This window comes from Vigna unguiculata, chromosome 2, assembly GCF_037176805.1.
Source record: "Vigna unguiculata cultivar grain cowpea cultivar isolate G323 ecotype 2 chromosome 2, ASM3717680v1, whole genome shotgun sequence".
In the NCBI taxonomy this organism is placed as follows: Eukaryota; Viridiplantae; Streptophyta; class Magnoliopsida; order Fabales; family Fabaceae; genus Vigna; species Vigna unguiculata.
Genome location: NC_140793.1, coordinates 16,578,823 through 16,603,419, shown reverse-complemented (window position 1 = coordinate 16,603,419; position 24,597 = coordinate 16,578,823). Strand labels below are relative to the sequence as shown.

At 37.4% G+C, this 24,597-nt stretch overlaps 1 protein-coding gene across 4 annotated transcripts in view; it reads right to left on the bottom strand.

Moving 5' to 3' along the window:
* The window catches only part of LOC114173409 (DEAD/DEAH box RNA helicase family protein), a 60,668-nt gene that overhangs the window by 5,122 nt on the left and 30,949 nt on the right, over window positions 1-24,597 (bottom strand). For all 4 annotated transcript variants that reach the window (XM_028057781.2, XM_085669812.1, XM_085669813.1 and 1 more), the window contains 5 exons: window positions 23,737-23,808; window positions 19,909-20,061; window positions 19,587-19,730; window positions 18,517-18,675; window positions 8,762-8,845 (listed from right to left, as the gene is read on the bottom strand). In XM_028057781.2, the coding sequence (XP_027913582.1) occupies window positions 8,762-8,845; window positions 18,517-18,675; window positions 19,587-19,730; window positions 19,909-20,061; window positions 23,737-23,808 (612 nt within the window). The remainder of the gene's footprint in view (window positions 1-8,761; window positions 8,846-18,516; window positions 18,676-19,586; window positions 19,731-19,908; window positions 20,062-23,736; window positions 23,809-24,597) is intronic.

Below are 24,597 nucleotides of genomic sequence, written 5' to 3'. Positions count from 1 at the left end.
GTGTTTTGCTCTGCCTCACGTGTCCTTTTGCAAATCACCTTTTTATTTGATTGTTTGAGCTACATCTTCTAGTTTCTTGCATCATGCTGCTACGTTATGACTTCCAATTCTATTTCGTCAATTTTCTAATGCCAGTTGCTGAAAAGCTAGATTGTACAAATTATCTTCACTGGCAGCAGTATGTTGAACCAACGATTAAGTCTCACAAACTGCAATCTTTTGTGTTAAATCCAGTTATTCCTTTTAAATATCTCACCAAACATGATAGAACACTTGATACTCTAAATCCTTAATACGAAGCTTGGGAAGTTCAAGATCAAACTCTACTTCTTTGGCATAAATCAACTCTCTCAGTCTGTTCTGTCACGTGTGCTTGGTGCAACTCACTCTCATGAAGTGAATTAGCTGATTGATATTTCCATAACCAGCAGGCTTGTTTATATATAGGTCCAATGGCCTAATTATTCTGAATAAGAAATAAAATAATCTTCTTTCTTAAATTTGAGATGTTATCAGAGCTCCTGATCCTAAGAGCCTCTGACCGTTGCGTAAAACCCTAAATCACAGGTCGCCACTACTGCGCCACCTTGAGCCACTCTGTTTTTCACTTGCAGCCTTCATTGCTCTGTTTTTGCGCTACAACCTTCATCGCTGCCTCTGTTTTTTCACTGCAGCCTTCATCGCTGCTAGTCTCACAACTTTCATTGTTGTCTCCCTATCTTATTGCAGTCTTCATCCATGGCTGATACTGAGAATTCCCTTACTAAAATAAGGGAAAAATCACACTGTGTTGGAGAATTGCAGAATATTCATTATTGGTTAACTAGGAAGAATTATCTTAAATGGTATCAACTCATCAAGACCATATTGAAGGGAAAAGGGAAGGGCAAGTCACCTTACTAGCAATGCCCCTGATGAAACAAATTGATGAAGGATTGACCCTAACCAAGGATGGAGGTACATGCTTAAGAAGACTAAGTATGTTTAGAAAGGAAGTTCACTAATCCTTCATCCATGTTCATTGTTTTCATTATGTTTGACATTTCCTAAGTTGACTTAGTTGAATCAACCTTAGTTGATTTGTTGACCTTTGACTAGGTTTGACTTATTGACTAGAGTCGACTTGACTTAAGCCAACATGCTAATACTTATTTATGTGTTTTGTAGGATTAAGTAAGCTTGATTATGGTGGGTGATGTGGCGCAACACTAGTGGAGAAGTGGAGATGAGATGGAGCATAGGTGAAAGAGAGAGAAAGGGCAAAAAGCATAAAGTAAAAGGCATAAAGCAAGTGTACCTATGTACCTTTGGTCTCTTTTGTTTTTAGCACACTTTGGCCACTTTTGGAGACATGAGACACCTTCTTGGTCTCCTTTAGTGCTAGAACGAAATTAGCCTTGCATACACCATAGTTAGCTCTTTTGTCTCTCATTTTGTAACCTTATTTGACCTAGTTTCTAGAAACTAGAGTTAGGTTTTTGTAGAGATATCCTTAGGTATCTTTTATTTGCTTAGAGGCCCCTAAACTCTTCTATTTAAGGAGCACTCTACCACTTGTACAAGGGTTGAACATTTTGAAGTAAAAACATTCTTATGTCTCAACCATTTGTGAGAGTTTCCTCTCTAGGGATTGAATACTTTTAAGCCTTATGTTGCATAGCAAGTGGTGGCACACATCCACTCATCTTCAAAGATGCCATAGCTTCTTGCCTAGCCTTGTAGTGGCGTGCTTCTCACATTTTTTACCATTCGTTTCCTTTTCATTTTATGCTTTCTTCTTCCTTTAATTGTTCTTGGTTTTCTATGGTTTATGTGCATTCCATTTCCTTTTTGTTTTGAATCAATCCATCATCTTCTTCTCTTGAGTTTTGTGAAAGGAACCTTCACATCTAGATAACATGCTATCTTAATGTCTATTGGAGATTTCACTTAGCTTTCTTAATCAACTAACACAATATTCAATAATTTTAAAAAGGAACAAGATAATCCTTTATCACAAATGCCAAGGCATGGCATGGTTGTAAATGGTTGTGGAATTTGGGAAGTGATGGAACAAACCTATTCCAAGGCAAAGGATGTTAGCATGCTGCACAAATATATGATGTAAAGGTGAAAACTTTGGGAGCCAAACTGGGAAACAAATTTGTTACAGAATATGCCAATCAACTCAAGTCTCTATGGATGGAATTGGATCACTATCGCGTTATAAAAGCAAGGTGTCCGAAAGATTCAGCAATCCTTAAAGATTACATTGAACAATATAGGGTTTATGATTTTTTGGTAGGCCTGAATTCTGAATATTATCAAGTATGTATCCAAATTTTGGGAAAAAAGAAAGTCCCAGGAGTTAATGAAGTGATAGTTATCATTCAGAATGAAGAAACAGTTGAAATTTGATGCTGGAAACCCCAACTGTTGAAAGCACAACATGAGTAGTTGAAGAAGGAACAACCATGGTTATTAATCAAAAGAAAAATGGATTTCTAAATACAGAGAAAAAACATGAGGATGTACTCCTAAACATATTCCGGTAATTTTCCATTTTCTTTTGGACTTCATGATTCAGATACAATATTTACCCACTCCTAAATATTAGATTCCGGAGCCACAGACCATATGACACCCTTACCCTAATACTTCTCCACATATTATCCATGTCCTAGCAACAAAAGAATTTCCATAGTAGACGTACTTGAGACTGAGACTTTAAAATATATGAGTAGTGGACAACAATACCACTCTCCTCCTCTTCTATTTATAATGAAGCAAGTACATATGAAAAGACTACTCTAAGATACTAGGCATGATTACATGCAACAGTAGATACGGCAGTAGATAGTTTCCCACACTCAACACCCTACACATAGGGTTAATGATACAATAGGTAATAATTCTAACACTCCCCCTCAAGCTGGAGCATACAAATTGTATGAACCAAGCTTGGAACAAATGAACTCAATCTGAGGTCCCCTTAATGACTTGGTCAACACATCTGCAAGTTGGTCATTTGACCCAACGAACTCAGTACAAATTTCCTTGGTCATCAATTTTTCTCGAACAAAGTGGCATTCAATTTCTATGTGTTTAGTTCTCTCATGAAACACTGGATTTGATGCAATGTGGAGAGCAGCCTGGTTGTCACAGTACATCTTCATGGTTTGAATTTCACAGAAGTTAAGCTCTCGAAGAAATTGCTTTACCCATATGAGTTCACACGTGAGAGACGCCATTGCCCGATATTCAGCTTCAGCGGTGGATCAAGCCACTACATTTTGCTTCTTACTTTTCCAAGAGATAACATTTCCAGCAAGGAGGACACAATATCCCGTAGTAGAGCGTCTGTCAATAGGAGAGCCTGCCCAATCAGCATCACAGTACCCAGAGATTTGAACATTTCCTTTATCTTCATATAGCAAACCTTGTCCTGAAGCCTTCTTGAGGTACCTTAAAATACGGATGATGGCATTCCAATGTCCAAGACATGGAGTCTACATAAACTGGCTAACAATTCCAACTGCGAAAGATAGATCAGGCCTCGTAATAGTGAAATAAATTAACTTTCCAACGAGCCTCCTATATCTCTCTGGATCGGAGAATAATTCGCCTTCTTCTGTTGTTAACTTCTGATTTGGGTCCATAGGACTCTCTACTGGTCTGCAGTCAATCATACCTGTTTCTTGTAATATATCAAGAGCATATTTCCTTTGAGAGATTACAACTCCATCTTTTGACTGAGCTACTTCAATGCCCAAGAAGTATTTGAGGCTTCCGAGATCCTTGGTTTGAAAATGTTTACACAAGTGCTCCTTCAGTTGAGATGTTCCAGTAGTATCATTTCCTGTAATAACAATATCATCAACATATACTATTAGGTAGACACATTTCCCAGGAGAGGTATGTTTGTAAAAGACTGAATGATCTGCCTCACTGCGTCTTAATCCAAATTTCTGAACAATGGAGCTGAATTTTCCAAACCAAGCTCGTGGTGATTGTTTGAGGCCATATAAAGATCGATGCAATTTGCATACCATACCAGACTCCCCCTGAGCAACAAACCCAGGAGGTTGCTCCATGTAAACTTCCTCCTCAAGATCACCATGAAGGAAGGCATTTTTACTATCCAATTGATGAAGCGGCCAGTGACGAATTGCTGCCATTGGAAAGAAGACGCGAATAGTAGTCATCTTGGCCACGGGAGAGAAGGTGTCACAATAGTCAAGGCCATAAACCTGAGTGTACCCTTTTGCAACCAATCGGGGCCAACTTTAATTGCATACACCCATCGACAACCAACAGCCTTCTTACCCGAAGGGAGGGGCACGAGCTCCCAAGTATGATTGCTTTCAAGAGCCTGCATTTCTGCAATCATGGCTTGTCGCCATCCAGGATGATCAAGTGCTTCATTCACACTTTTGGGAATAATAACAGAAGACACTGAGGATAAAAGTGAACAATAGGAAGGCGATAATAGGTGATAGCTAAGAAAATTATAAATGGGATGTGGATTTCGAGAGGAACGAGTACCTTTTCTGAGAGCAATGGGCCAACCTGAATCACCTTCACCAGGAGTCGTGGGATCAAGAGACAAGGGAGAAGAATCTGAAGTAGGGGATTCACCATGTTCTTGAACAACTGGACTATTCGCCGGTGTCCTGTGTTGGAGAGAATCAATAGGTGGAGATGATGGCTCAGGAGGACTTTGGTCGAGACTTGGAGTGACAGGGACATTGGAAATATTGTACTCAACCACGGGAATAGGAAGGACCTGCTGTATGACATGGACATCTTGAACAGATGAAGAGAAGTAAGGGGTCTGTTCAAAAAATGTAACATTGGCAGACATGTAATATTTCTTGGTTTCAGGAGAGTAACATCGATACCCTTTTTGAAGTCGTGAATAGCCTAAGAAAACACATTTGAGAGAGCGAGCAGAAAGCTTGTCTAACCCGGGAGACATGTCATGAATAAAACATACACAACCAAAAACTCTAGGAGAAGTGTGAAAGAGAGGATTTCTGGAAACAGAATGGAGAAAGGGACCTTATGATTGAGAGAGGAAGATGGCATCCGATTAATAAGAAAACCTGCAGTTAATATGGCATCTCCCCAGTGATGGACAGGAACGTTGGCACTAAGCAAAAGGGTACGAACAGTTTCAACTATGTGTCTATTTTTTCTTTCTGCTATACCATTTTGTTGTGGCGTATGAGGACAAGTAGACTGGTGCAGGATACCATGGGAACTCAAAACATTAGAAAGAGCAGACGAAAAATACTCTTTGGTATTGTCACTTTTTAAGATTTTAATTACTTGACCAAATTGATTCTTGATTTCATTCAAAAAGGATGTGAAGAGGGATAATAATTCAGAACGATCTTTCATAAGATAAACCCAAGTACATCTCGAATATTCATCAATGAAAGTAACAAAATACCTAAAGCCAAAAGATGAGACACGACTAGGTCCCCAGATATCCGAATGGATGATAGAAAAACTAGAAGTACACTTTGATTGAGACCTTTTAGGAAAGGTAGATCTAACATGTTTTCCTAGTTGACATGACTCACATTCTAAAGTCTGGAGACGACTAAGTTCAGGAAACATTTTCTTTAACTTGGACAGGTGAGGGTGACCAAGCCGATCATGTAACATTTTAGGATTGGGAGCTGCAACACATGACACACGTGGACGAGATCCAAAATGGTATAATCCGCCCGCTTCATATCCTTCTCCAATCTGTCTCCCCGAGCCACGCTCCTGTATAACAAAAGATTTGTTATCGAAGGTTACAGAGCAATTCAATGTTTTGGTTAACTGACTTAAGGAAATTAAATTGAAAGGACAATTAGGGACAAAAAGGACAGATTTTAGATTTAAGGACGGAGATAAGATGGCTTGACCGACTCCCTTTGAGGATGTTTTAAAACCATTTGCGAGGGTTATAAAATGAGATTTTTCTTGGAATGAAATGGTTGAGAACAAGGAGGTATTACCAGAAATGTGATCAGAAGCACTAGAGTCAATTACCCATGAATTGTGACCTTCCATGGATTGAGAGATGCAAACAGTTGATGTACTTGGAGCTTGAGATGACTGTGCCAAGCTGTTGGATTTGAGGCATAGGTACTCTTGATACTCGTCCTCAGTGAACATGGAGTCAGTAGTCTCTGCCTGGGAAACATTGACTGTTTTGGCAGGAAATCCATGTAAAGTGTAGCAGTTTTCTTGGGTATGACCCATCCTTTTACAATACGTACACTGAGGACGCCCACGATCTCCACGTCCACCTCCTCTAGTTCCACAACCTCCTCTTCCTCGGGTGGCGACCATGACAGATGGTTCCATTATAGCAAGAGTTTCTGGAGTTTGAAGACATGGAACACATATCATGCGGGAGATCAAAGTTTCCATGGAAGGAACCTCATGAGAGGTCAAAAGCTGATCTCGGATATGATTAAAGTCTGGGTGTATAGCGCGTAGGATCATTACCATATAGTACTTGTCAAGCTTTTTCTTCATTTCATCTAGAGAGTCGACTTCCAAGAACATTCGAAGTTCTTCCACAACAGCTTGAGCGTCATTCATGAATGACATCATAACATGGTTAGTCATTTTCATAGATGCCAACTTGTTCGCCGAATCATAGAGGCGTTGAATATCATTTGCATAGATATTCTGAGTTCGCTTCCAAAACGAGTGGCAAGTTTTGAAGGCCCGTAGGGACATCAAAAGTCGTGGTTCCGCCGACTGCCACAATAGAGCACATAGTTGGAAATCTGCTTGTTTCCACTGTTCAGCTTTTTCAGAAGGTACGTGGCTGCCATCTTTCTCAAGGTGTTCGTGGTGTCCTTGACCGAGAAACCACATCTCGACGGCAGCGGACCAAGATAAGTAATTTTGGCCATTTAGTTTCTCGGACGTAATGCAGGGGCTTCCGGAGAATGAAATAGCACTCCCAGTACCTCCATTGGCCATGATATGATCAAGAGAATAAACAAAAACAAAGAGGATCTTGGAAAATAGTGAAACAGTGACGATTTTCGAATTCGAAAGTGACGATTTCCACAAGAGGTGCTACTGGACTTTACCGGAACAGAGATTTGAGGGTCAAAACGGGTAGAGGAGGCTCCGGCGACGGAGGTGGCGTGACGACGAAATGGCGACTGGAAGGCGGCGCGTGTGCGGCACGCGCCTGACTGCAGTGAACAGAGATGACGCGCGTGGAGGCACGTGGCGACGGCGCTGCCTACGACCCCGACAGGGTTGGCTGTCATGCGGAGAGGCGGTTCAGATCCGATGGTTTCCGGACGGAACTGCGTTGGTGGGCGGCGGCGGATGGCGGCGGACGGTGGCGGACGGTGGCGGACAGCGGCAGAGGACTGCAGACAGTGGCGGACAGTGTTGAAATGTTGTTTGACAGTGTTGGGTAGTTTAGAAACGAGGTTAAACGAACTTGGACAGCCGCGGACAGCAGCGGTGACTAACGGCGATCAACCGCGGACAGCGGTGACGGACCAGATGAGACAGAAACCAGAGTGGGATCGACCCGTTCTGATACCAACTTGAGACTGAGTCTTTAAAATATGAGTAGTGGACAACAGTACCACTCTCCTCTTCTATTTATAATGAAGCAAGTACATATGAAAAGACTACTCTAAGATACTAGGCATGATTACATGCAACAGTAGATACGACAGTAGATAGTTTCCCACACTCAACACCCTACACATAGGGTTAATGATACAATAGGTAATAATTCTAACAGACGTAACCCTTATAACAGTAGCAAGACAAGGAGTGGTCCAAATAAATCCATCCAGAACATTAAAAAATGTTCTACATGTCCCTAAGTTGTCCACCAACCTAATTTCTATACAAAAACTTACAGAAGATCTCTCATGTAATGTTGTTTCTTATAATAATACTTGTAATTTACAGGACAGGAACTCGAGGACGAAGATTGGACATGCGAGAGAATGGAATGGCCTCTACTACATAGAAGATCCTAAAATGCCTATTAGAAGGCACTCTCTTATATCAGTTTGTCTCCATGATTAAAAACCAATTTGAAGTCAATGTTAAGAGGATTAGGCCTGGCAATGCAAAGGACTACTTCAATTATGTGCTCAACTCTTTTTGCCAAAAAGAAGGGATTATCCATGAGTCCTCATGTGTCAACATACCCTAACAAAATGGGATTCCATAAAGAAAAAATGAGCACCTATTTAACCAAACTAGAGCCATGCTTTTTCAAAATCATGTCTCGAAGAAATTTTGGGGGAAGCCCTCCTTACTTCTACCTACCTAATCAATAGGTTACCCTAAAAAATCCTAGAATCAAAAAGCCCCATGCAACCTATCCTCATTCTACCCACACTTGGACCTACAAATAAACTCCAATCTAGAATATTTAGGTGTGTATCGTTTGTACATGTTCATAGTAATGAAAAGGGTATTCTTAAGATACTCGACTACACAAAAGGCATACAAATGTTTTTTTGATCCTTTGTCAAGAAGACTCTACGTGTCAATGGATGTCACCTTTAATGAACAAAGAGCTACTTCAAGGAACCTCACCTTCAGGGAGAGAATGTAAGACAGCAAGATGAGACTCTAATGCAAACCTAAATAAAGCCATTATCTAGATTTCATCAAATTCATTGTAAAATTATCAATTAATTTTGAGAGAAAGAAAAGAAAGGCAAGAGACAACAAAAAAAGGAATAATAAAGACACAGGACAATTTTAGAAGGATTGTCACCTTGTAAACATCCTCAAATCCTTTGTCATTTCCTTCAATGGTAAACGTTTGAACAGGAATTCTTCCAGGAGGTAAGTCGGTTATCTGTGTTGGAAGAAAGCATTTGGAATATTTACACATTAAAGTGTGAAAATTGGTACAAAAAAATCAAAGGGAAAACAGTCAACATATAATATCAGTCTTCTCTTTTTCCGACAGTTTTTATACTAGAGTCAGAAATGAAATACATGAAAAGCCAGACAATTGGAAGGACAATATCATATCATTCTCAAATTTAGTAAGAATATCTTTCTTCTGTATTTCAATGATGAGGCCATTGGTCCTAATACATAATTGATTTGATTAAAAACAAGGAAAAACAATCGTGTGACTGCAAATCAGTATGTAACATTAAGTGTTTAAAATGATCAATACAGAGAAAATGCAGTTCTGCCAGACATGACATATAGAGAGAAGGAGAGAAGTTAGGAGCACTTATCAGATGGATACAAATTAGTCTAACCTCCGAAAATTACAAAAAATAAAGGGAAAAGGAAAGAACAGATTCAACTATAATAAAAGAAAGAAAATAAAACCAACAAAAAACAGTAAAAACATATAGCATTAAAAACCCCCCTCAAACTCAAGGTGAGGGATTGAGATGAATGAAATCCTTGGTGTTGTTAACTCTTACCAAGTTTGGGAGTAGATTCACGTTCATTTATTCACTCAAATGAAGGCACGTGCACGTCAATTACATACTGATATGTGTGCTCATACACTTGATAACAAAACTAAGAATAAATTGTTGGGTCAAATAAAGCGTATTGAAGATGATCTTATTGGCATTGGTTGTCCAGTCAAACCTGATGAATATGTTGATGCTATGCATGAATTTTTTAGCCGTGGAAAATCCTTTCAAGCAAGCCCTAATTGTTGTGGTAGACATATTCATGGCACTGGTCGATGTAATCGCAGTGCAAATTTCCAATGTCAGATTTATCCAAAATATGGTTGTTAAAAAGTGGACTTTAAGTCTAACTCAACCCCACAAAACCGACTTGTAAGGTAAGGATTGCACCTATTTATATATTGTGAATTGACCTTATCTCTAGTCGATGTGAGACTTCCAACACACCCCTTCACGCTGAGGTATATTCATCTCATGCGTGGGACTAGAAATTAGTGGGAGGTCCGTTAGCGGCCCAATATCAGGTGGAACAGAATGTCCAAGAAAGCTTGCTAGGATACGTTCTAACATGGTAAGAATGTCCAAGAAGGCTCGTTGATTGTTCGCGTTTCTCGTTGCAATCTGGTCCAATCGGTGCATCGTTCTCTCTCCTCCAATTTGATCGTTGATTGTTCACGTTTCTCGTTGCGATCTGGTCCAATCGGTGAGTCGTTCTCTCTTCTCCGATTTGGTTGTCGATTGTTCGCGTTTCTCGTTGCAATCTGGTCCAATCGGTGGATCGTTCTCTCGTTCACTATTCATTGATTGATGCTAGGTATTCTTCTCGCGCTTGTCTTCCGGCGTGGTTTCAATCGGTGGTTGACGGTGTTTCGACTCTCTATTTTGCTTACGTGTGCTCTCTTCTCATGGCTTCACCTTCGTTTTCGACGTCGATGACAGAAAAACTTGATAATTCTAATTACTTACACGGCCTGGTTAATCCTGACTACGAAGCCTGGGAGGTCCAGGATCAAACTTTGCTGGCTTGGTTGCAGTCTACTCTTTCAAAGTCTGTGTTGTCCCGCGTGCTTGGTTGCAGTCACTTGTATGAAGTCTGGGAGGAGATTCATGAGTATTTCAACCTCCAAACCAAGTCTCGTGCCAGACAATTACGTACATCTATGAGAGCTATTAAACTTGATTCTAAGTCTATGGATGAATACTTGTTGAGGATTATAAACTACATGGATGAACTTGCTAGTGTAGGTGCTCCTGTTTGTCATGAAGAGCATGTTGATGCTATTTTGGAAGGTCTCGCTTCTGATTATGCACTAGTAGTTTCTGTCATTGAAAGCAAGAAACGTGTCCCTTCTATAGCAGAAATTGAAGCCTTGCTATGCGATCATGAGACTCGGTTAAACAAATATGTTCAGGACACATAGTCCTTAGTCACTCCTTCTCTTCATTACACTCAAGGCTCCTACTCCCGTGGTACTCATCAACACAGTGGTATTTGTGGTTCTTCTCATGGAGGAAATAATTCTGCACGAGGTCATGGTGGCAAGTTTGCCAACTTTCAATGCCAAATCTGTCTCAAATTTGGTCATACGGCAAATGTGTGTCATGTTCGGTCTAATTCCTCATATCAACCTCCTGAATCTCTGATGTTCATTGATCCCGCCACACAACAGTCCATCCCCTACTCTGCAAGTTCTTATAAAGCCTCTCATACTTGGACAAATCCAAACACAACCTCCACTCCTTTTATTGGCCCTAGTGCCATGGTTGTCCAATCTTATTCTCAAGGTAAAGCTACTACTTCATGGATCCCTGATTCTGGTGCTAGTCTCCATATTATCAGTGAATCTCTAAACATTAAACAAATGCAATATTTTGATGGACCAGACAAAATTTTCATAGGAAATGGTGCAGGTTTGAGTATTTCTGGTGCTGGATCTTTTCTGTTTGAATCTCCTTTTGATTCTCGTGTTCTTTTTAAACTCAATCATTTGTTGCATGTTCCCTCTGTAATGAAAAATTTGTTGAGTGCCAGTCAATTTACCAAAGATAACTCTGTTTTCTGAGTTCCATTATGATAAATGTCTTGTAAAATCCCAGGGATCGAATAAGGTTCTTCTTCATGGAGGTGTTGGACCAGATGGATTCTACTCCTTCCATAATATTCATATTTTCTCTCAATCAAACCATTGGCAGTCACCATCTCCGCTTTGTTGCGTCCCCTTCTTTTTCTGCTACTTTAAATCATGTAAATAAAGCTATTTCTAACAGTACTAGTGTTCATTTGTGGCACACAAGATTAGGTCATCCTAACAGCCATATTATGCATCTTGTATTCAAACATTGTAATCTTTCATTCCCTAATAAAATTGATTCTGTTTTTTGTCAATCTTGTTGTGCGGGTAAATCTCATAGGTTGCCTTCTCATGACTCTAAATCTGTCTATTCTCCTTTGGAATTAATTTTTACTGATTTATGGGGACCTGCTCACATTACATCTCATACTGGCTATAAATATTATGTAACTTTTGTTGATGCTTTCTCTAGATATACCTGGATTTTTCCTATCAAGACTAAAAATGAAACTCTATCAGTTTTCCAAACTTTTAAACAAGTGGTTGAATTGCAGCTCAATTGTAAAATTAAACAAGTTCAATCCGACTGGGTAGTGAGTTTCGTCCTTTCACCAATTATTTAGCTCATCATGGTATTGTTCATAGACTCAAGTCCTCATGCTCATCATAAAAATTGTGTCATTGAACGCAAACATAGACACATTGTTGAGTAGGTCTTACCTTATTACATCAAGCATCTCTTCCTTTTCATTTTTGGGATTATGCATTTACTACTGCAGTCTATCTTATCAATAGATTACCCACTGTATCTCTTCGGTTTGCTATTCCTTTTTCTGTCTTGTTTCATAAAAATCTAGATTATCATTTTCTTAAAACTTTTGGCTGCTCATGTTTTCCTCTGTTACGACCTTATAAAAGTCACAAACTTGACTTCAGATCTGAAGAGTGTCTGTTTCTTGGTTATACACATCTTCACAAGGGATGCAAGTGTCTGGCTTCTAGTGGGCACATCTTTATCTCTAAAGATGTTTTATTTGATGAACAGAGGTTTCATTATTCTGAGTTGTTTCCTTAGTTTCCTAATTGTATTAAAGATATGAATAAGTATTTTATACTACAGCCTAACTTGTCACCACTCGAATCTTTTGTTTCTCCTATTCTGGCTTCTCCAATTCAGGTTTCTGCTGACAAAACCTCCCCATTGAGCTCAAGTATCTCTTTAGAGGCTGAATCTGTTTCTTTTCCTGAGACACATCCTGGTTCAGATTCTGTTCCTGCACTATGTAAAAACATTCATCCTATGCAAACCAAATCTAAAACAGCTGCCCATCAACAGTTAAAAATATCTGAGCCCAAGACAGTTAAACAAGCTCTTAGTGATGCTAATTGGACAGTAGCAATGCAGTGTGAGTATGAAGCTTTACTCAAACAGAAAACCTGAGATCTGGTTTCTCTCCCTCCTGGCAGAAAAATGATTGGTAGTAAATGGGTATTTAGAGTAAAGGAAAATGCTGATGTCTCCATTAATAAATATAAAGCCCATCTTGTCGCTAAAGGGTTTCATCAAATTCATGGGTTTGATTTTCATGAAACCTTTTGTCCAGTCATTAAACCAGTTACTATACGTGTTATTCTCACAATTGTTGTTTCTCATAGGTGGAAATTGTTCCATCTTGTCGTTAATAATGTCTTTCTCAATGGGATCTTAGATGAAACAATTTACATGCAACAACAACCAGCATTCGAGGCGTCTGATAAATCCTTAGTTTGCAAACGAAATAAGGCTCTTTATGGCCTAAAGCAAGCTCCAAGACAATGGTTTACACGGCTGCAACATAGTCTCCAGCAATTGGGTTTTGTCTCTAGCTCTTGGGACACATCTCTGTTCATTTATCAACATAATTCTGATGTTATCTATCTTCTGGTGTATGTTGATGACATTCTTGTCAGTGGCAGCTCTTTAAGTCTGATTGAAACTATCACTGCTAAACTTCATGCAAACTTTTCTCTAAAACAGCTTGGTCAAATGGACTACTTTCTTGGTCTTGAGGTCAAACATTTAATGGATGACTCTATTCTCATGACTCAAACCAAATATATTCGTGATTTACTTCATAAAATAAACATGGCAGAAGCTCATCCCATCTCTTCTCCTATGGTATCCAATTGTAAATTGTCTAAACAAGGTGCAGATTTATTCTCCGACCCAACTTTGTATAGGTATGTTGTTGGAGCTCTCCAATATGCTACTCTCACTAGACCAAAAATTGCCTTTGCTGTCAATAAAGTGTGTCAATTCATGGCTAACCCTTTAGATTCTCATTGGGCTGTTGTAAACCGTATCCTGAGGTATCTTAAAGGCACTATGTTTCATGGTCTTCATTTTCAACCTGCTGTGCTATCTCGTCTAGTTCCCTTAACAGCATTTTGTGATGCTGATTGGGCATTTGATGTGGATGATAGAAGGTCTACATCTGGAAAAGCTATATTTCTAGGTCCAAATTTGATTCCATGGTGGTCTCACAAGCAACAAGTTATTGCTCGATCCAGTACTGAAGCTGAGTTCAGAAGCTTGGCTCAAACATCTGCTGAACTCACATGGATAACTCGATTACTTACTGAATTCAAAGTTTCTTTTCAAACACCTCAACTATTATGTGACAATCAGAGTGCAGTGGCTATACCACACAATCCTATTTTTCACAATCATACTAAACACATGGAGATTGATGTTTTCTTTGTCCGAGAGAAGATTTTGGCCCAACAATTGACTGTTTCACATGTTCCAGCTCTTGATCAGTGGGCTGATGTGTTCACCAAGGCCCTATCTTAGCCGCTTTGTTGTTCTTCGCACCAAACGTAATGTGAAGCATTTTTCTGCTGAAAAAAAAAATTCAACTTAAGTTTAAGGGGGGCTATTAGAGTATTAGAATAAAAGTCTTTTTTCATTATTTTAATTCTTTCTAGTTTGTATGAGAGCCCGATCTTGGGAGCCCTGCCTCCGCATTTTCATTTTGGGATTATGGATATACCTTTTCCCCGTGGAAAAGATGGCTTCTGTTAGTTTATTCATTGTCATGGCTGTTCTTCAACAATGGCCTCTTTATCAACTGGATGTTAAAAATGTTTTCCTCAATGGTGATTTGCAAGAAAAATCTATATGGAACAACCTCTTGGGTTTGTTGCTCAGGGGAAGTCTTCTGGGATGTATGTCGTCTTCGCAAATCCCTATATGGCCTAAAATAATCTCCTAGGGCCTGGTTTGGAAAGTTTAGCAATGTTGTTCAACAATTTGATATGACTCGAGTGCTGGATATATTTACTTGATAGTATATGTTAATGACATCGTTCTTATAGGGAGTAACAACCATGGCATCTCTTAGTGGAAACATCTCTGTCACTATTTTCAGACCAAAGATCTTGGCAAACTCAGATACTTCTTGGGTATTGAGGTGGCACAGTCCAATGATGGTATTGTTATATCTCAAAGAAAGTATGACATGGATATTCTGGAGGAAACTGGGTTGGTGAGTTCAATGTTTGTTGATACACCCATGGATCCCAATACTAAACTTCTACCAAATCAGGGGGAGCCTATATCTGATCCTGAGCAGTATAGAAGATTGGTTGGGAAATTGAATTATCTTACCATTACTCGTACTGACATTTCCTTTGCAGTCAATGTGGTAAGCAATTTCTTAATTCCTCATGTGAAGTATATTAAAAGATCCTTGGAAAAGGATTGTTATATGGTTTTAATAACCATACAAGAGTTGTTTGCTATTCAAATGTTGATTGGGCAGGATCTCCTTCTGATAGAAGCTCTACATCTGAGTATTGTGTCTCCATTGGTGGTAACTTGATCTCGTGGAAAAGTAAGAAACAGAGTGTTGTAGCAAGATCCAATGCAAAAGCAGAATATAGAACTATGGCCTCACCTGCCTGTGAACTTGTTTGGCTCAAGCAATTGCTTAAAGAGTTACAATTTGGAGATGTTACTCAAATGACACTTGTGTGTGACAATCGGGTTGCTCTTCATATTAGCTCTAATCCTGTCTTTCATGAGAGGACCAAACATATTGAGATTGATTGTCATTTCTTTCGGGAAAAGATCATGTCTGGAGATAGCAAGACTAAGTTTGTTAACTTAAGTGATTAGTTAGCATATATTTTTACTAAGTCTTTACGGGGCCTAGAATTGATTATATTTGTAACAAGCTTGGCACATACGATTTGTGTGCTCTAGTTTGAGGGGGAGTGTTAGATATTGTTTGATATTATTAAGATATTGTTAGATATTGTTAATCACAATATCAAACAATATCTTCTATTTACTCTATTTATTTTCAGTTACTCTTTTTAATTGTACCTCTCTCTATTATAAATAGATTACCCTATGTGTGGTTTATATACAAGGGAGATTAAACTCAAACCCTATTTTCTTTCTTCTCAACAGTTTCCAAGCTGGGAATGGAAAATACCTATTCACTAGCTTGAGGGGAAGTGTTAGAATCTGTTTTATTATCTGTATTAATTCTACCAGGATTTGTGTTTTATTATTTCCTTCTTTAGCAAATTATAATTACAGTGTATGATGGTATCCCTGAATCATAGGAATTTGATTGTCTAGGTGCCATTATTATACTTCCTAAAATAGGTTTCTAGCCTTGTATATAGGAATTGTATTCTCAGAATAATATATTGAATAATTTTACCCTAAATTATAAGAGTTTTCAAAACCTCCTATTCTTGAGCTAGATCGCAATAAACATTTCACTCTCACACCACATCGCGCCCCTCACATTGCATCTAATTTTTTCCCTCCTTAATATTCATTCCATGCAACCCAATCCAAAACTAGCCAATCTTCACTGTTTCTAACTAATATTGAACCTTAAGTGTCTCACAGACTCAAGAATTACCATCTAGTTGTTGCAATGCAACAAGAGTATGACGCACTTCCTCGTATTCATACTTGGGATTTGGTTCCTCTTCCTTCTGAACGCGAGGCTGCTGGATGCAAATGGGTGTTTCATATTAAATAAAACCTTGATGGTTCTGTTAAAAAATATAAAAGCTCAGTAAGTTGCCAAAGGCTTTGATCAGGTACCAAGATTTGATTTTCATGAAACTTTGTCCCTAGCTATCAAACCTATTACTATTAAAATCATCTTCATGATTGCCTTAACTTGCAGCTAGGATTTGTTTCATTGGGATGTTAACAATGCCTTTTAGAGTGGGTTCTCGACGAATCTGTTTGTCAAATTTCTATCTACAGATAAAACTCTAGTTTATCGACTCAATAAAACTATCTATGGTATTAAATAGTCTCTTAGGAAGTGGTTTGACAACCTTCAAACTACGTTCTTGAAGCTCAATTTTTCTCCCAGCAAAGCAGATCCACCTTTATTTGTCTATCACGATTTTCACACTGTTCACATCTTAGTTTATGTTAATTCAAATATCATTACATGTTCATCTGCTCCTTTGCTCCATCAAATTACTCACAGTTTGCATTCTCACTTCTCTTTCAAGAACCCAGGCAAACTTGACAATTTTTTGGGCATTGGAATCAACCATCAATGTAACAAGTCTTTGGTGTTAACTGAGAGCAAGTATATACGAGATCTTTTGAATAAAACTAAAATGGATGAGGCTCATTATGTTCTTCTCCTATGGTTTCCACCTGCAAAATGTCTAAAACTAGATCTAATATCTTTTCTGATCCCATTCTTTATCGATCAGTTGTTGGGCCATTGTAGTATACTACTCTCACTCGCCCTGATATCAGCTATGTTGTAAATAAGGATTGTCAATTTATGGCTAATCCGCTAAAAACAGACTTGACTTTTGTTAAAAGGATTTTACGATATCTTAAAGATACTACTATTTCCTGTGGCCTTGATGTACAACCTGTTAGGGCATGTACATCGTTCTCTGATGCCGATTGGGCTTCCGATGTTGACGATTGGAAATCAACCTCTGGCTCGGCTATTTTTGGGTCTCAATCTTATTTCATGGTGGTATCAAAAGCTACGAATCATTGCTCGTTCCAACACTAAAGCTAAATATCGGACTTTGACTCAAGCTCTTAGTGAAATATTATTAGGGATTAGAAAGAATTGTTTATTTCCTTCTCCATTCTAGTTATGTTATGTGACAATCAAAGTGTTGTTGCCATTGTTCACACTCTTGTCTCTCACTTCAGAACGAAAAATATGGAAATTGATATTTTCTGTGTTCAAGATAAAGTCTTGCCTCACCAACTTGAGGTTTATCACACTCTTAGTATAAACTAGTGGGTTGATGCTCTTACCAAGCCTCTCTCTCCAACACGCTTTCAACTTCTTTTGCCCAAACTTAAAGTTCGGGATTTTGTTCTTTCACATCTCTCACCTTAAGTTTTGATGGGGGGTATTAGTCTTGTCTAGGTGTTGAATATTCTATAAAATTTCAGATTCAGTTATTGTACAATTATTAGGTGGTTACATTGGTTTATAACTGTTGTTTATTTCAGTCTTTATATTTGGCTCTTAATTTGTGTTGTGTCTCGTGAAATTCATTTCTTCAGTCTCTTAATAAGACTCATTTTTCTGTATATTCACAAGTGTTGAATAAACCAGAGCTTTCATTAATTCTGGTGTATTTATGTTCCTTTGTCTGCTCAAAATCTAATAATCATTGATCACTGATTACTATGCAAGAATTTAATGTATTTGATTTTGTAAATTTGTATCAATACATACTGTATGGTCTCCATTACACACAACATCAGATAATCCTTCTTTTATTGTAAAGTATAGGTTGACGCTTGATTCGGTCATAAGTTTATAGGAGAATCTACTATGAAGCAGTTTTGTATACTAACCATAGTTGTGACATCCTTTACATATAAATTAGATAATTGATAATTGTTCTCCCAAGCAAAGTAGAAATCAATTCACAGGTTCACACAAATTCAAAACATATTGAGAGCAAAAGAACACATCTAGAGTAAATGAAAAATTAAGCACCTGTGTCAATGACATGTCACCATATAAAGCAAGTGCAAGTGTTCTTGGGATAGGAGTAGCAGACATTGCAAGAACATGTGGAGCCATATAAGCATCACTCTTTGCGGAATCATCTGCAAGGGCCTCTTCCATGTTTGAATTTGAAGATGCATAGTATAACTAGAAGAGGAAAGTTAAGAGACCACAATGATAACGTTACTAAAAATTTTAGATAAGCGGCAAAAGAGCAACTCTAAGACATTACTTCAGTAATGAAAGATATAAGCAATATGCAAGTTGCAATTTGCAGCGGCAAGGAACACGTAATTTCCACAAAAACATAACATGAATGTACATAGTTAGTTACATACCGTTCTCTAATCTACGCAACTGTAAAACTCTTATGAAGACTCACATGATCATCAATCAGCTTTTTAAAGTTATACCATAGAATAAAAATTTAAGTAAATATCTTGTTTAATGGACTAGATAAGTGAGTTAATGAATATATATATATATATATATATATATATATATATATATATATATATCTATACTTATATTTCAAAAAATATATACCTTATTCAAAATACTCAAACAGCATAAGTCTTTTTGTCATTTGGATTAACCTAATCGTGGGCATAATCTATATTTTTACTAGACTATGCAAATCCTTCTAGTTAATTATAAATGGTAAAACAAACATTCTATATCAGGAAATATGCATACATAAATAACCATAATATAAGAAACATTGGAAAAGAAGCTGCTAACTCAACATTCCATTTGATTATGCAATTAGAATTGAAATATAGCCACATCAATATCTAATTGATGTAAGGGAATCTCCATATTAGATATGCAGAATGGAGTGTGACCTATTGTTATTGCCTTGATTGATGAAATATCAAATTGTACACTGCACTGCACTCCTTTCTATAAATGAAATTATTTCATTCTATTCATGATTTTGATCCAGCTCAGTGTCAAAACCGAGGCAAAAGATCACATCTAGCGACATTCACAATATGGGCATTTGTGCAAGCATAACGAAACCATATTTAAATCTTGAAGAAAAAGCTTTGGACCACCTTACTGTTAAATCTTCCCCTTTGAATCACACCAAAGCGATGCTGTTCATCCACCACAGCAATACGTAAGGCTAAGAATTCTACACTTTCTGCTATCAAACTGTGGGTTCCTATGACCATCGAGATTTCTCCAGTCTGGATACCCTTCACACAGTGACAGATAAAATTAAAACAATGCCCATCAGGTTCAAGAAAAGAATAATTGGATTCACATAATTTGGACATTACATACCATTTAGTAAACCATAACTCACACAGGTTCAAGAAAAGAATAATTGGATTCACATCAATTGGACATTACATACTTTTTAGTAAAGCATACCTTACGAATAATCCGGGATTGTTTTAGTGGAGTTGAACCTGTGAGTAAAGCAACAGTTGGCTTGCACATGCCATCATCCAACTTTTCAAGCAATTTAAGCAAATGATCATAATGCTGGATTGCAAGCAACTCAGTTGGAACCATGAAAGCAGCCTATTATAAAACAAGACAGTCTAATATTAGTATAATATAAGACTAATGATATTCATAAGCTTGGGAAGTCTTCAATGTGTATCCACTCGTCACACATGAGTAAATGTGGTTGCTTAGTAGTCCCGCGTGTAGTTAAGAAGAACAGAATGTGATTGAATATACTAAGAGGACAGATTAGTGGATACAGCATGTCCTACATACACAGTGATACTTCATTATAGTCTCAAAATAATCAATACAATTGATTATAGAAAATTGTGATCCAATAAATAAGATATTGTCTACTTTTACCATAAATACATTATGGTTATTGTTAAATAATATGAAAAAGAGGATTCGGGATTAATCTCCCTTGTGTAAAACATACACAAAGGATAGTTTATTTATAATGATAATGGGCCAAGCCCAGAAATACAGAATGGGTTGAACCCAACTACTAAGCAAAATACTACATTATCTAACACTCTCCCTCAAGCTGGTGCATATAAATCGTATGTACCAAGCTTGTTACAAAGATAGCCAATTCTAGGTCCTCGAAGAGACTTAGTAAAAATATTGGTTAACTGATCACTTGAGTTGACAAACTCGGTCTTGATGTCCCCGAATAGGATTTTTTCTCGAATGAAGTACCAGTCAATTTCAATGTGTTTGGTCCTTTCATGAAAGACAGGATTAGAGCTAATGTGAAGAACAACCTAATTGTCACATATGAGAGTCATTTGAGTGACATCTCCATATGGTAATTCTTGAAGCAATTGCTTAAGCCAAAAATGTTCACAAGTGACTAAAGCTATAACTCTATATTTCGCTTCTGCACTAGATCTTGCCACAACACTTTGTTTCTTGCTCTTCCAAGAGATCAAATTACCACCAATCGAGACACAATATCTGAAAGTAGATCTTTTGTCGGAAGGAGATCCTACCCAATCAGCATCTAAATAACATACAACTTTTGTATCAGGGTTGAATCATATAGTAAACCTTTTGCAGCAGAGCTTTTGATATACTTTAATATGCGAATGACTGCATTCCAATGTTCTTCACATGGGGAATTAAGGAATTGACTCACCACGCTAACAGCAAAGGAAATATCAGGACGAGTAACAGTAAGATAATTCAATTTTCCAACTAATCGTCTGTACTGTTCAGGATCTGAGAAAGGCTCCCCCTTGTTAGGTAAAAGTTTAATATTAGGATCCATGGCTGTTTCTACAACTTTAGAATTCATTAACCATATTTCTTTCAAAATATCCAATGCATATTTCCTCTGAGATATGACAATACCACTATTGGATTGTGCTACTTCAATACCCAAGAAATATATGAGTTTTCCAAGATCTTTGGTCTGAAAATGACGACAAAGATGTTGCTTTAAGAGGTAGATGCCAAGGTAGTCGCTTCCTGTGAGAACAATATCATCAACATATACTATTAAGTAGATACATCCAGCATTGGAGTGGCGATAAAAAACTGAGTGATCCACTTTACTGCGAGACATGTCAAATTGTTGAACAACACTGCTAAATTTTTGCAAACCAGGCCCAATGAGACTAATTTAGGCCATATAAAGATTTGTGAAGACAACATACCAATCCAGAAGACTCCCACAGAGCAACAAAACCCAGAGGTTGCTCCATATAAATTTCTTCATGCAAATTGCCATTTAGGAATGCATTTTTGACATCAAGTTGGTGAAGAGGCCATTGTCGAAGAGCAGCCATGGCAATGAATAAGGGAACAGAGGTCATCTTGGCCACTAGAAAAAAGGTATCACCATAATCCAAACCAAAGATTTGTGTGTAACATTTGGCAACAAGGCAAGCTTTGAGACGATCAGCAGTACCATCAAGGCCAACTTTGATAGCATAGACCCACCTGCAACAAACAACAGATTTTCCAGATGGTAATCGGACAAGATCCCATTGTTCCACTATGCCTGAGAGCACTCAATTCATCAAACATGGCCTGATGCCAACCAAGGTGGGCTAATGCATCATCTAAAGATTTTGGAATTGACAAAGAGAAAATAGACGAAAGGCATGTATAGAAAGATGGAGAGATTCTATGATAACTCAAAGCAGCATAATGAGGGGAAAGATTACTGGTAGAATGCATACCTTTACGAAGGGCAATGGAAAGATCAGACTCTGTTGATGGAACCGGAGGAGACAAATGACTTCGCACTGAATGTGAATCATGTGGTGGTGGTTGGCAACAGTGTCTTCTGCTATAAATATGTTGCGATTTACAACGACGATCCACTACAATCTATGTAGATCGCAAATTTTAAGTGAAGCGGGATCGAAGAGGGAGTAGAATATCGTAGAGTCATACAATCTCACGTTCTGAATTGCAATCTTGACTACCATGCTTACATCATATTTTTGATTAAGCAAATAGAGCCAAGTAACTATAGTGCAACAATCAATAAAGATCACAACCCAACGTGACCAAGAGATATTAGGTATAGTTGATCATGCCCTTCTATTATTGCTATTGGTAAAAGACACACGAGTGTGTTTAGCTAATTCACAAGCCTCAATGCAATTTTGATGCCTAGGAGTTCACTAGTCTTTTGCAAAAAACTAGAATCTTCTTTTGTTGATTTTAGATCAGACAAATGAAGATGCAAATCAGCATACTCTAATGGGCCATTTTACAAAAGAAGAGAATACAGCAATAAAGACTGGTACAATGACATTGAAGCAATTACGACTGACCCTCTTGAAGATAAAGTGGCAATGAAGGTTATAGGTTTTAAGATGTGTAGACGAAGGCTCGAGAAAAACCTAAAGTTCTAATACCTTGTGAAAAAATGTCTAGATAGTTGTTAAGATATCATTAATATCTTATTTTCTGTTTCTATTGTTATTAGTCTTCATAAGCCTTTTGGGCTTAGCCCATATTTTCTTTATTATAAATACATTCCTTATGCATTTTCTACACTAGGAAGATTAATCACAAACCTAGTTTGAGTATATTTCATAATAGTAAGCAATAATCATGGAATTACTTAAATTGATTTTAAGAAGCAATACATTGGTATCTAAAGGAAAAATGAAATCCCAATAAAAGAAAATAAATCTCTTGAAATAAAAGAAAAAACTTCCAAACATAAAGACTGTGAATCTCTTAAAATAAAAGAAATAAATTTCCAAACGAATCTGAATTTATTATTCAATCAATCTATATTTATTGAAACAGTAAATGTGCAATATTTACACCCATATTTAAACATGTACTTGTGGCACTAATGGTTAAATATGCCTCATAAGTGGTTAATAATGTTGAGGTTATGGAAATAGTTGTTAGTGTTGCTCGACAAGTTGTTCACTACAGAGTAAATGATATACACTTATCAATTTGTGCTTGCCATTCTAGTGATTAAATATGCATCCGGAATGGTCAATAATATCTAAGATTATTTAAATGTCTAATAATTAATTGTGTTTTAAAAGTGATTAACTATTTGAATAGATGTTGGGCGAACAATTCCGAATGGGATAGGTGTTCATAATTTTTAAAATATAATTTAAATATTAAAACAATGTAATCCAAAAAACCCTAATAGCAGGTACTAAAGACGATTACCATATGCTAAACATCCAAGAATTTAATGAGAAATCAAGGTAATAAAGACACAAAAAGGAACCAAAATTTAATAGGCACACCAACCTGATAGCCAGAGCCAATAACCTCCATGCATGCAAGAAAAGCTACAACAGTTTTTCCACATCCAACATCACCCTAAAAGTTACAACATAAGATCAGTTTATAACACGACATGTTTGTCTTTTCACCACAGCACGTCAACATACAATGCCTCACTTTTGACAGAATTTAGTACTTTAGTGCCCGAAAGTTGACTTGAGGGAAGTTCTAAAAGTTGAGAAGCGTAGGTTGATTTTAACTTACAAGAGAAGTTTGATCCATATTCATTTTATTTTAACAATTCATTTAATTTCCTTCTCCTATGAGCAACGTTATCAAACTCATAGCTAACATACACTCGTGGGAGCTTAATGAACTCGTAAGATTAACTTTAGTTACATTAAAAAAAAAAAAATAATACCCATGAATAGCATATTAATTCAATAGTTCAATGCCATAATGAAGAAAAAATTAAAACAATAATTCTGCAAGACTACAATAACTAACTTTGGTAGCACATAACTACTATATAAGGTTCAAACTACAATCAAATAAAAAAACTAAAATTACAAAACATAAATGTTTAAAGGGAAAACAATTAAATAACTAGAAGCGGAAAAAGGTCAAGCTTCTATGTCCAATTCTCTAATGACATCGGTTATATTTAATCCACTCCTATTTCCTAGAGCATTTTAGTTGAGCAGAGACTATTACATGGGGAAGTTGTTAGTAAGTCGAGGTGGAAGAATAAAACTGTATAGGTTTGTGTGAGAGGGTTTAGATTCCTTGAAAAGCAATTCAAGTGAGAATTGTTCTGTTTGAGGAAGTTCTTAATACCAATATAAACCATCTTGTCCCTTTAGTTGCTGTTTCTTGGTATCAAGG